This window comes from Lissotriton vulgaris, chromosome 9, assembly GCF_964263255.1.
Source record: "Lissotriton vulgaris chromosome 9, aLisVul1.2, whole genome shotgun sequence".
In the NCBI taxonomy this organism is placed as follows: domain Eukaryota; kingdom Metazoa; phylum Chordata; class Amphibia; order Caudata; family Salamandridae; genus Lissotriton; species Lissotriton vulgaris.
The window spans coordinates 141969913-141983278 of record NC_141697.1 but is presented as its reverse complement, the minus strand read 5'-3'; the positions used below and the strand labels follow the sequence as shown (position 1 = coordinate 141983278).

The 13366-nt window shown below is 41.2% G+C and overlaps 1 protein-coding gene across 1 annotated transcript in view; it reads right to left on the bottom strand.

The window, feature by feature from the left end:
• Window positions 1-13366, bottom strand: part of SPTBN5 (spectrin beta, non-erythrocytic 5) — a 2284272-nt gene that overhangs the window by 1985050 nt on the left and 285856 nt on the right. Inside the window, exons 10-11 of the mRNA XM_086937224.1 lie at window positions 11824-11977; window positions 1991-2191 (exon numbers count right to left, since the gene is read on the bottom strand). Coding sequence (XP_086793350.1) covers window positions 1991-2191; window positions 11824-11977 — 355 coding nt within the window. The remainder of the gene's footprint in view (window positions 1-1990; window positions 2192-11823; window positions 11978-13366) is intronic.

The following is a 13366-nucleotide window of genomic DNA, read 5'->3' as shown; positions in this document are numbered from 1 at the left end:
GATTTTGGGTTTGAATCTTGTCCCACTATGAATTCGAAGAGCCACCCACAGGAAAGCCCCTAAGTACCCTAGGGAAAGGGTTGAGACAATTCAAATGTCTCTCCTCCCAGAGGAGGGGTTTGGCAGATGGGAGGATATTGCCATGTCCTTTATCCAGTTTCATCGCAGAGCGGGAGCCCTGAACTGGCTAAAACTGGAGTATGACAGGAGGGCATCAAATGTGCCCTTCCAAGCAGACTGATGGCGCTGGCAGGTGCCCCCACCCCTGCCCAATATACTAAGTCCTGTCTGGGAGGTGGTCACACCTCCCTGTGACAGGAAACAAATTGTTCTACCTTCCCCTGCTTGAGCTTAGCTCAGCAGCAAGAGGGCAGAAACATGTCTGTGGTTGGCAGCAGCACCAGCTTGCTGTTAGACCCTGAAAAGGCTGGTACCGGGAACACATGGGGGCACCCTAAGGGACCCCCCTCCCTCATACATGGGATCCTACATCCAACACTCAAACTCATGGTGGAGTAGCATTCCAACATGTTTGATACCAAACATGACCGGTTTCGGTGCAGCCAATATATAGTTAGACACGTAAATGAGTTGATGTCTACTGTATGTATTAAATGGCTGACTGCACTTACAATGTCCGGAGAATCGAATCCAGGGATTTTAGGGGGTGTCCTTCTCATGCAGGGCATCTTCACACTAATAACCTAGCACCCTGCCGTTAATATTGAAAGTCTTACCTTAGGGGTGACTTATAGGTTTTCAGTGCAGTGACCTCAGGTATAAGGAAACATATATGTTGTTAAGTGGTGCTAGCATCAACTTACACAGGCTGCAATGGCACAGTTTGTGTGGTCTCTCATGGGTGACATAATACATGCTGCAGCTCATGGGACCCCTGGTTTACCTGTGCCCTGGGTACCATAGTACCATATACTAGGGATTTACCAGGGTACATCAGTAGCCAATTGGAAAGGTACCAATGTACTTACCACTGCCATATTTAGGGAGGAAGTACAGTGACTGGGGTCCTGGTTAGCAAGAGCTCAGTCAGACTAGCCAGCAAAAAGTGGGGGTAATCATGAAAGCAGATCCTATTTTCCTACAAGCATTATTCCACCTCATATCCTTCTAAATTTAGTATCAACATATAATTTCATCATTAGAAAAGTGATGAAAATGTTACCTCTTCCCAGGTTCTGTACAAATTCTTTTGCGCTGCAATGTACACCTTTCTTTTTTGTGCTGCCAAGTACATCCTTCCTTTCAATGGCACAATGGCCATGTTCTGTCACACCTTAATTGAGCTAATTGGATTAAAAAGCTGATATCAATTTAATAAACAGAAAGTGCAAAATTTGAAAGGATATCTCCTGGCAGCACAAAGCGACCTGCCAGAATCTCTTCAGAAAAAAGAAGACATTTTGGTGCTAAATTCTGTGATAATAACCCAAAAGCGGCAATAACATTGATTCATGGTACATACCCTGGAATTAGGTTTCTGGCAGAAAAGATAAGTGATAAGGTACCAGGCTTTTGGTGATGAACCCTGTTATAAACTTTCTATAATGTGAAGCAGTATGATGATAATGCTGCAGTGCATCAGTCACTCAAAATATACTGAAGAGGATGAAATGTGTGGAAATTACCACACATTTTTGGCAATTACAGTAATAACATAAAAAGATAGCAAAACAAGCTTTTATGGGAATAGTTGCAAATGCAAAAATGTTATTTGTTGTCATACTTTGGTGAAGTGCCCTTACATTTGGATTGGGCTGGCTATCTACCTCACAGATCTCCAGCACCAATAAATTATCTGGTCCCCTGGCGAAGTGGTGGCCCTCTGCAGGACAGGGAGTGTAATGGTCGATGTTACACTATTCAACGTAAGACCAGCATTTAATTTTATTGACCCTCCGAGAACAGGTCTCTGATTTTTTTTGTGAGGGAAGGTAAATTTAGTGTCAGTCCAAAATTTGCACTCACATACCTGCATTATCAGCGCTGCGACATGTAGAAGAGTTTTGTGATTAGCCACCTCGTCTTGTAACCGCTTCCATTTCTTCTGGATGCTATTAGTCCGCTTCTGGATTTCACCCTCATTGGAAACATCCCTACGGCACAGGTCTTGGCCCTGCTTCACCACATTCTCACATATAGTTCTGTGAGAGATGCACTCTGCCTCGAGAACCTACAAGAGGAATATCAGGGAATCAAAAATATAATTCCGCTTCCACGGAAATTAAGTAAACTCTTTCACACTATGAGGTACCACCAATATTTGAGATTGATATACGAAAAAGTTTTTAAAATATGCTTTTAATTCAATATTGATTTTTATGTACAGTACAGAACACATACAAATTCCACAATCTGTGAACCTTCTGTTTCATGAACTACATTATTTGCCCTAAAAGAGACCACAGAATTAATTAAACAACAAAATAAGACCAGTGTGAGTGAGGTCTCTTAAAAATATGACATGTATTTCAAAGAGAATTTACCACACTCGTTTGAAAGTCACGTGTCACTTTTAACATAATATCAGCTTTAGAAAGCATGACCCGACATATGATCCAAAAACATCATGTGAATTTTGTACTCGTGCGTGTTCAGCTGATTATCACCTCGTCAACGGATACACACATTTCTAGATACAACGATCTAAGTACCCTCTCCTCTTCTGCAAAGCAGTGCATCGATCCAGAAATGCATGAGTTATCTCTGGCATCTAGAATCATAATCTCAGCTAGAAAATGCTCAAATGGATTAATATTACCAACCATCAGAGCATTTACCATCAATGCAACTACTTCATGATCCACATGTATTCAATATATCATGATTATTTTATGCAGTGTTTCCCTTAGTTTGCATTTAGTCCTATTTATATTTAACCATTTACCTTCGAACTAAATAGTTCTCATGTGAACACTAGAGCCAGATTTCTAATAATAAATACATCAATCAGGTTAAATATGCCCCATAAAGAAAATAGACAACGTTACCACAGATTGAAGACACGTTAAAGAAACAGTTATTCTGCAACAGTATTGATATGTCTTGTAACAAGTTAAAGCCATAAAGGTTTGATGTGCGTTAAAAATCTAGTTTCTCAATCTCGAATGGTGCTCTTTCCAGCCAAATTAAAACGGCACAACAAAACATGTAAGGCTTTCGACAAAGAGAATTACACAAAACCTTCATATAGTGCTTTTAAATCCTATGACGTCACCCACAATAGTGATAATGATTGATTCTTGTGTGCTCAAATTCATTGGAAACAGTGCATGCCAATCACATTTGATATACACCTACCAACGGACATGTTAATAATGCTGAATCTTGTTTCTCCCTTCAGCACTCTGTTAATAGTAAACCAGGTGTCCCATTTTTCCAAGAGATGGGCCTTTCTCTACAATGTACCTACCCGTGGAAGATCCCATTAACATATTCCTTACTACTTTGTGGGTTGAATTGTTTAACTACTTGATTATGTCGTACTTGCTGATCATGTGTTTGTTGTGTTTTTGCATATTAGAATTGCTCTCTATTTACCTGTGGTTCGGTAGGGATGGAGTGGGGCTGTTACCGGTCTCTGATATTCTTGCCTCAATTGAGTGTCCGGGGTTTGTTTTTACTGCAAAAATACTTTGTTTTAAAACACCCAGCAGCACCTGTTGTGCTCACCACCCTAAAACTGATCTTAGAGCAATGAGGGCATTACACACCCAGTCATACCCCATGATTCTCCAGCTGCTGTGATACACTAATAGTCCCACATTAGCTATGTTTCCTCTCTGGCTGTTATCTTGGACTGTATGTGGTATGGATGATTCAAAATTTGAGAGAGACCCCCTAATGGCCAGGGGAATAGGGTACTTATGACAGTAAGAAGAAATGTTTCCTTGGCACACTTATTCACGTAATACAACCACGAATGGTTGTTGGGGCCGCCCAAGCTATTAGCCACTAGATCCCTTCACTATCTAGTACACTCACACAACAGTACATTGACTCATGTTTTATTTTTATAAAAATTCCTTCTTTACAGTTACAGATTATGATTAAAAACAATTCATTATATGCCTATAGTAAAACCACATAAACAATTTCATAGAATGCAATTATAATACACATAAAGATAAAAACCGTAATTAATTAATAGTGACACTCATGTAGTTAAAAAACCAGAACAATTTTACAAAAAGGGGAGAGACATACAAAGAAATATGTAATTTGTCATTGGGTATTGCACATTTTGAGACCTAGCATAAATAAAACCAAATCCTGGACTTATTTCGTTCTTTGTCTACAGGTTGGGTTTGGTCCCTTGATCGTGCAAAAGAGGCGTCAACGCGTTTCGATGGGTTGTACTAATGTTCTACCATCTTTGTCAAGACTGACTAATGAGTCTCTACTTTAGTTGGGCACTGGTTCGTTGCCATAGATACAAAAACTACTGCAGATAAACATATATCCATCAGTATCCATCATAAAGTTCATTGTAAACATATCCTACAATTGATGAATTTATCCACAACCGTCATGATGTACATACTTTAACTCTTATTATAAAAGCCAGACTACATGGTCCTCAATTGAGCATCTTCTATTCCCATTGGCCTAGTACAGTTTAAAGGGTTTAGATCTGGCTTCAATCATTTTGTTACACATGTTTGACCTGTCAAATTTGAGTTCCCTGTTTCCACATATTGGTCATACATCTCTCCTATTCAGGAATATTGTATCCCCCCCTGCACTTAACATTTGGTTTAGTAGGCGCTTTAACTCATGGCTTGTTACTCTGAGTCTCCACCCTCCTTGTGCATGGTAAAACATTTGCACATTGTTTTAGTCTAGCTAAACATTAATATCGTTTACCTGTTTACATAGTAGAGGCTCCTATTGTTGTGGGTTTCCTAATCAGAACCATTCAGACCTTCATAGTGCTCTGTTCTTTCTGTAATGTGGATACGTTGCTAACCTTAACTCGAACAGGTTGCGGTCCGGCGCTTTCTACATTGATTGAGATTTTCCTGCCTCGCCTTGCTATTTTGAAATGCGAATGGTGGTCTTTCCAGTGATCTACAAACATTGGATCCCTTGCTACTACTTGGATCTCTACCAACTTAAGAGCACAAGTACTCCGGGTATAAAAGGATTTATCTTTTCTGCCAACTAATACCAATATCATTGGAACCACTGATGTTCCTTTAACACCTTGGCTGCTATGGGTTTTCCCGCTGGGTGCTAAAATATCAAGATCCCCATTATTCATGACAAAGCCAGCTCGTCATAAGCACAGGGCAGGTAACACCCATGACGAGCTGGCTTTGTCATCATCACTGAAGGGGTTAAACAGAGGGAAGACTTTTATATTTTGACTAAAAAGGGTCATCTACTGTATGTTGAATTATATCGTCCTGATGATGGTCTTATGAAAACTCTATAAAGACCGAAACTTTGACATTCTAATCCAATTCTGCATGTGATTCATTGTATCATTTTTGATTTTCTTCTTTTTTAGTTGAAATCATTATGTTATTTTGTATTAGCAGTTTGGATTTTCTGTTTAGATAGACCAAAGGTGATATTAATCTGTACCTTGAATATCTAAACAATATCTGTGTATGCACCCTATTTTATAAAAATATTTCTGTTTTGTAAATATTTTTTGCCTTGAAAACAAATAAAAATTTTCAGACAAAACAAAATCCTGGTTTTTGAAGTTATTTACTATGTTAGTGTGGTAACATTGTTGATACTGATCTTATATGACTCTTTATTCCAAATTAACAATTGATTATAGCAACTGATTAACAGGTTCAGGATCTTTGATTTTCATAACAAGTCCTAATATTGCTGACCAATAAGCAATTAAATAAAATCCCTTGCTGGCCTTTTCTTTATAACAAGTATTGCCCGAGCCCGCAAGGGTATATTGGGTTGCTCACCTCCATATCTTGTCAACTTCTGAATGGGGCTGCTAAAGTTGGTACTTTAAATTATCAAATTAATTGTTGAATTAAACCCTACTTGATGCCCACGTTGAATTTCATGTAACTTTTAAGTATATGTAACTTTAAAAAATGTGTCACTCTGTTGCCCAGGTTTTCCAGTGGCCATTCGCAGATGTGTTCATGAATCCCAGCAGTGGGAACAATAGAGGACTGCAGTCAGAAGAGGATTCATCTTCCCTGGCAGGAAGCCATACAGGGTGTGCACCCAAATGGTAAGCTTCAAAGGGGAAGCCGCCTTAGTATGTAAAACAGGGAGTACACATGAGCGGGGCTACACTTTTGTTCAGGTAGACAGGCTGGTGTCAGGGATAGGGTGGGAAAAGTAGTTGCAAAGCTATATCCACACCTCTGGTGCGCGCTACCAAGCCAGACACACCAAGAGAAGGTTCAGCCATATTGGGAGTTGATATTATAGTGCACTCTGCGGTAGTTAGTTGCTACACTTTGCAGGAAGTCGTCATCAGGTGGGAGGGAGCCTGGTAGGCCATTGGCTAGAAACCACTGCATCCCCTAGGGGACTTCCTGGGCATTAATATGGCACTGATGGCACCCAGACCTCTGATTACATCTGAATGTAGAGAGGACTGAAGAAGGACTGCCCTGATGTTCCCTGGACCAGCAAGATAGCGGAGAAGTGTGGCTCAATGGTTAGAGCGGCAGACCCTGATGCAGAGGTCTAGCCCGGGACCAGGGTTCAATTCCCCGCCTCGGCGGGTCTTGGGCTCAAAAATTCCACGGACCTGATAATTCTCGCCTCGTGCCTATTCCAATCATGGAGTCCCACTCTGCAACTCTGGGCAATAGCTTCCACAACGGCCCCCACAACGCTAAGGATGCCTGGCCTCCACCTTGGGGGTGCCCAGGAGTGTACGCCTCACAGGGAAAGCCAGGATGGGTTCCACAGCGGTATTTGTACAAGCGCCTTGAGACCCTTGCGGGTGAGTAGTGCGCTATACAAGTATCAATTTGCATAGCCTGACCAAATGCTGGACTGCACCTGCTGATCCTTGGGCAAGCAAAGAGAGGTCTGTGCCTGTGGTGTCTGGCTCGTGGAAAAGTCCAGGGCCCTAGATATAAAAGGGGGGACCCCAAGCGTCATGTGTCTGACTGCCGGTTACAGGACCAGTAAGTGAACAAAGGAACCCTATGAGTCAAAAGGGACCAAGGGCAGCAGAGTGACATTAGAGATAGTGGTCCCTATCAAGGAAAATATGCAGTCATAATCACAAAACTACTATCAGGGTTGTGTATGTCAATATCAAATGGATAAAAAAAAATGTATTTACACATTCAATCAACACGAAAAAGCATATAGTATAATGCAGTGAGTAGAAAGTGACGGGGTTACGGACATCAACAGATTTCCAGCATATATTTGCAAAGTGACTTTTTAGTGATACATAATTCGCACTAGTCACAATGAGGAAAACATCTTATGTTCCACATTAACACCTTGGCTGCTAGGCGTTTTCCCCCCTGTGCTGGAAAATGCTTTAGTACATCATTCATGACGAGCTCAGCTCGTCATCAGCACAGCTCAACTGTGCATCATGACGAGCTGAGCTCGTCATGAGCATCGAAAGGGTTAATCATAAGCAAAATGTTGGAGTCAAGTTGTGGTTGTCAACGACGTTTTGATACCCAACTGCGGTCATGGGTTCATCATCAGGACAGACAAATCAGAATGCTGCTGGTCCAAGTTGAGGACCGCAAAGTAGGGGCTGAGTGAAAGAACGATGTTCTGCCTGCAGAGTCACAAGAACACAGTCCTCAAAGGGGCGGTTGAGTTGCCAAGGTGTCCCGGGTGAAGCAGGGTCGGAGGAGTGGGAGAACAATGTCTCACCCATAGTATTCTGCTGGAAGTGCTCAGAATTGAACGGAAGATTGGGGAATCATCAGAGCTCCTGAGGTATGTGATGATAGAATCAATGCTGTGAATACGGGAGTGAAGGACTGTACTTTCAGCTCCCTACATTACACTATATGCTTTTTCGTGTTTATTAAATGTGTAAATAAATGAAAAAAAAATCAATATGGATATTGACATACACAACTCTGATTGTAGTTTTATGATTATGACTGCATAGTTTCCTTGATATGGACCACTGTCTCTAATAACACTCTGTTACAGCACCAGGGTCCCAGAAGGTGAAAAAACACGTTCAGGCTAGTCAGTAGCCAAAATCACCTGATTTCCTGGCCCCAGAAGAGTCACTGAAGTGCAGTCTGGTCCCCAAGACTGACACTGGCCTTTGCCAAAGGAACTGCTGATTTCACTGTGACCAAAGACGAGTAGTTCAGTGGCTATTGGACTTTCGCTAGACCTAAGAACTTCGAGGGACACCGATCCCTGTGGCCAAAGAAAACCCAACTGAACTGTGGACTATGGAGTAGTCCCAGGAGGACCCTTGTAAACCGGTGGTTCGCCCATAGAGCCTGGAATTGGACTTGAGACTGCTTTGTTGACAAGGTAACTATCCTAGAAATTCTTACTGGTCCATTTGAACTCCTACCTGTTAGAATTGGTTGCCAAAGCGGGCCGGAGTACCCAAACGCATAATTTCAAACACTTATGGTTACTAATGCTTGTTGGAATTCTGAACAATTTACGCTTTACTTAAAAATCTATAGCTCTGGAATCCTTCAGTAGATTTAGTTCATTTTGGTGTTTAAAAAATCCTAAAATTAATATCTATTTGCATACATCGATGTTGGATCTCTTACATGTTGGATGACTTTCGTATTTCATAATTTTGGTACTCCTAGATTTTTTACACTTGTTTCTTTGTTTAAGCTTGACTGCTCGAGGCCACAGCTACCCAAGGTTGAGCTAAAGGTTTCATACACAAGACTGAATGGACCCAATATGGTGTTGTGAGTGTATTACAACGTGAGGTCTCACAATCACACCATATGATACACCACTGTCCTTACATGGGGCACTTATTTGGGCAGGTGATTTTAATAATGAGATAGATCCGCTTCTAAATAGATTGGGGGCTGCACAACATCCTGATCATGAAGCTACATCATACTTAAGTGATATTTTAATTACGCATGATATTTGGCGTACTAGGCATCCCAAGACTCTGGAAAGCATCTGCATATGCAGTGCACATAATTCCTGGTCGAGACTCGATGATTGGTTGGTAACTAAAATTGTCAGGGCTTACACTACACACATCATACATACACACTGAACACTACTGCACCTTGCCCCAGCCCTTTCCTGATGCACAGTACAAAGCATTCTTTTAGAGGCTGCTCTGATCCACCAATTAGATCCACACTTGTTACAGTGGTGGTCGACATCATTGAGGCATTCGACTCCTTAGAATGGTGGTACCTCTTCACACTATTGCAGTGACTCAGATTTGATTGGAATTTCATTGGCTGGATCCAGCTATGGCATAAAAAAATGTTTGCCAATTATCAGATAGAATGGGTTAATCTCGGACTCCATACCTCTATCAAGGGGGATCAGGGTGGGAAGCTCACTCTTCCCCATATTACTTGTGATTGTAAAGAAACCATTAGCACCAGATTAAGAGAATACTATTCGCATAGGGGCCTCACTTTTAGTGTCCAGCACCGTATTGTATCTCTGTATGCTGATGATGTTACACTTAGAGATACCCCAACTAATACTTTACAAATAATTCCAAAATTTGTCAGGCCTATCTATGGAATTGGTATAAAATAGTTATTTTCCCACTGTCTCCGCTGTCTCTGTGTGCCCGGTCGATTATATTTTGAAGTGGGGTGATGTGTTGGTTAAATATCTTAGGATCCAGGTTAGCAGTGGCATTGATTTGTTCATGAATATACCCATACCCCTTCCTCAGCATTTTTCCAAAAGTATGAAGCTCTGAATGATCAAATTAGCCTGGGCAGACAAGCAACCATTATTGCAGTGGAAAATATTGAATCTCCGTTTGAACAAGGAGGTCTCGCGGTTCTAGACTTTGAGCTATTTTATTTATGAGCTCAGGGTCATTTTGCACACTTTTTCATATTCCACATCCTTTTAACTAAGCATTTTCATAGAAGTTGATGTGGTCAGTCCCACTCCACATAGTACACTTCTTTTGTGCCCATAACTAGACCTGCCATTGAAGTGAACACTGTTAGGAGTACGGTTTGGGCTTGGGATAAGCTTTGGTAGCGAGCTCATGTAGCCAAAATATATGCTCCTAGAATACCACTTATTGATAACCTCAGTCTTTCCTGTCCTGTGAGCCAAAAGCAAGTAAGCAGCTGGCACACTCGGAGTTGCTTACGATAGGAGACTTAAATCCCTCAGACTGGCTTTCACCTGCTAACTGCTACCCAAGAGACTTCTGACCACATTCCACTAGGTGTGTTTTGGTACTTTGGACTTAGTGAATTCTGTAGCGCTTCCAATCCCCTCTTTCCTCCCCCTCCCCACTCATTACTATCCCTGCCGATTCTGACAGACACTACATCTCCACACAAGTTATTATCCTGGCTATACAATACATCATTGAGGCAGGCTCCAATCTATACCCCACAGTGAAAGAAAACTGGTTTGTAGAAGTTGAGAAGATGGACACCCTCGAGCAATAGAAATGCTGTTGTTTTTTGATCAGGGACCTCTCCCTCAACTATATGCTGTGATTGATACAAGTTAAATGTTTGAGTAGATAAAATTAAAGTTGTGCAACATTGTATGAATTGGACCTCAGGTTCAACTCCAACTGTAGGGAATGCAAAGCTTGTAATACCGGTTGCCTTCATCTGGCTTGACTTTGCCTGAAGGTTGATGATTCTTTGGAGGAGATATTTAGGACTGTAACTGAAGTGATGGAAGTCCCCATCCCAAATACCCCTCTCTTTGCTCTCTAGGGATATGTTAAAGACATTCATGCTTCTGTTAGAAGGTTCACTATCTTGATTATATGGCGATCCATTTGAAAGAATGAAAGTATTGCAATGAACAATTGGGCAGCTAATGGGAACTGCTCCCTGCTCATTCTATATAATCATGTATCTGAGCCTCCTTTTTGGTGTGCGTTCTACTGTGCTCGGAGTCAGCTCTAGAAACTGAAGACAGTGCTGATGCACCTCCAGTGTCATAGCTTACCTTGCAGTGTCCAATATGGATCATCAGGTTTTTGCAACAGTTAACTGTTTATGAGTATTACTGTGCTGCTACATACACACTAACAACACTAAGTAAGAGGTCAGCTGGATGCATTCAAATATTTTATGACGACCTGGAGGTAATCGTCTTGGGTGCTGTTTAAATTGACAATGATTTTGACCACGGTGCTTTCTATAAGGGGTGGGTAGTGTTTCTTTTCCTTTAATAACTTTAATTAATACATTTATTTACAAAAATGAAAAAGAAGTCTCTGCATCCATCAGGACCACCTCAACCATGATCCAAATAAGGAAAGGGTTGAGTACTTATCTCTTCTCTCTTCATGGAACATTGCATCATGGCGCAGTAGTAGTTGACTATTACTATCGGAACTCATCTACTCCCTCAGTTGTTCACTTGACCCTGGAAATCACTCCCGTACCCTTTTGGCTAAGTTTGCACTGCAAAAATCATACACACATGTATAGTGCATCATGCCATTGGGAGACGTCATTCTAAACACAATTATAATATCTTTGGACCTAAGCAGTCTTAGAAGTGTGACCCAGATTATTCTCAAAACTGTTTCCACAGTCATTGATGCTCAGACATGCGGGTTAAGGAACAATAAATACTCTTCTTAGGCATGAACGAATTGAAATAGAGTGAAACGTAAGATTGAATTCAGAGCAGTACCTTATGTTTCTTGATGGAGGCCAAGATCTGGCTATGGTCTTTTCCCAGTGTGGCCATCCTTACCAGCTGCCACTTCTCATGTATCCATGACTCCTCTTCCCCACAGTCACGGAAAAACTCAAAGCGCTTCAAGGTTTCCTGGAGATGAGACCGGCTGTGCCAGGAGAGTAGACATTGTATCACATTAACAAGAATTGGTGAAAAGATGTAATTTATTTAAGGTATACATTGTTGAAGTCATCAGAACGCAAAAAATGGTTGCAAACTGCACGCTGACTCTTTGCAACCTTTGGAGTTTTGTCATTCAACCTATGCCTTAATAGGTTGCATCACAAAATCTCCATTCACAGAGGGATGCAGCAGCATCGCACAATGATTGAAGGTAACTATTTGTGACACTGTGTGAAAGGCTACAAACACAGAAATGATGGCCTACAAGGACAGTGGACCACCGTATGTAAATTCCCTTAAATAACCCGTTCTACATTTTTTGTTTAGGAACACACAGGGGGCAGGCGGCATTGGTCCCAAGAACTAATCCCAGTTCCCCTTCCCCTGAATTTTCCACACTCAATTCCCAAAAGGGGAAGCTGGACAATATGCACAGCTTCTTCTTCGCAAGTCTCTTACTGCCTCCTTTGAGAAGTCAGTATCAAATCAATTGTTTGCGAGTGCAATTGCGGTTACAAACCATTGTTGCATATTATTGCAAATCACAATTCGGAGCGGATAATTCTGTCACGTCTCTTCACAATTGCAAATCAGAATTCGTTAGTATACCAACTTTGCAAATTAGAAAGACTTTTCTGAAATTTAAAAGGGCCTTTAGTAAGTCTAAAAATGTATTTCTGTGGTACCAAACCTTGTGATTTTGCAAATGGCAGAGTTTGCGATGGCAAAATAATTTAGTACATCAGGCCCGCCCCACACTTCTAAATGGCACTAAAGATGGAGAAACATCTATACCATCAACATCACACACTTTCTTATAATTTGATGTGACTGCTTTTAGGTCTGTAGTCTAGTTTCCTCTGTTTCTCTTGTAGCTTATAACAAGTGAAACACTTAACAGCCCCTTCCCTTAAATGTCTAACTATTTTTCCTGCTTCCATGAGCCTCTAGCACCATTCCAACCAGCTCTCTTTGTATTTTCATCTGTTTGGAAGCTGCACTCTCCCAACATCCTGCCTGGATATTATGAGTGGAAGTGGGAACATTTGGCATAATTACTCAAAATACAGCAAAATTACACTAGATTACATAGAATACGCAAGGAGCGTAACCCAGCATTTAGTGCTATTTTCTTAGTGCACTATGATCCTTGCGTCCAAAGTGAACCTGAGGGTGCATTTTGTACTAGGATAATAGGGGTAAATGTAATAGAACACAAACAGCAGCATCTGCTCACACTCTGTCCATGTGCTATGCGTTAGACATTTTTTTCACCAAATTACTCTAAAAAATACTTGGGCGGGCCTAATCACATAATTATCAGTAATTTCACATCAAAAGAGTAACACAACATTTGTGAGATTCATCCTAT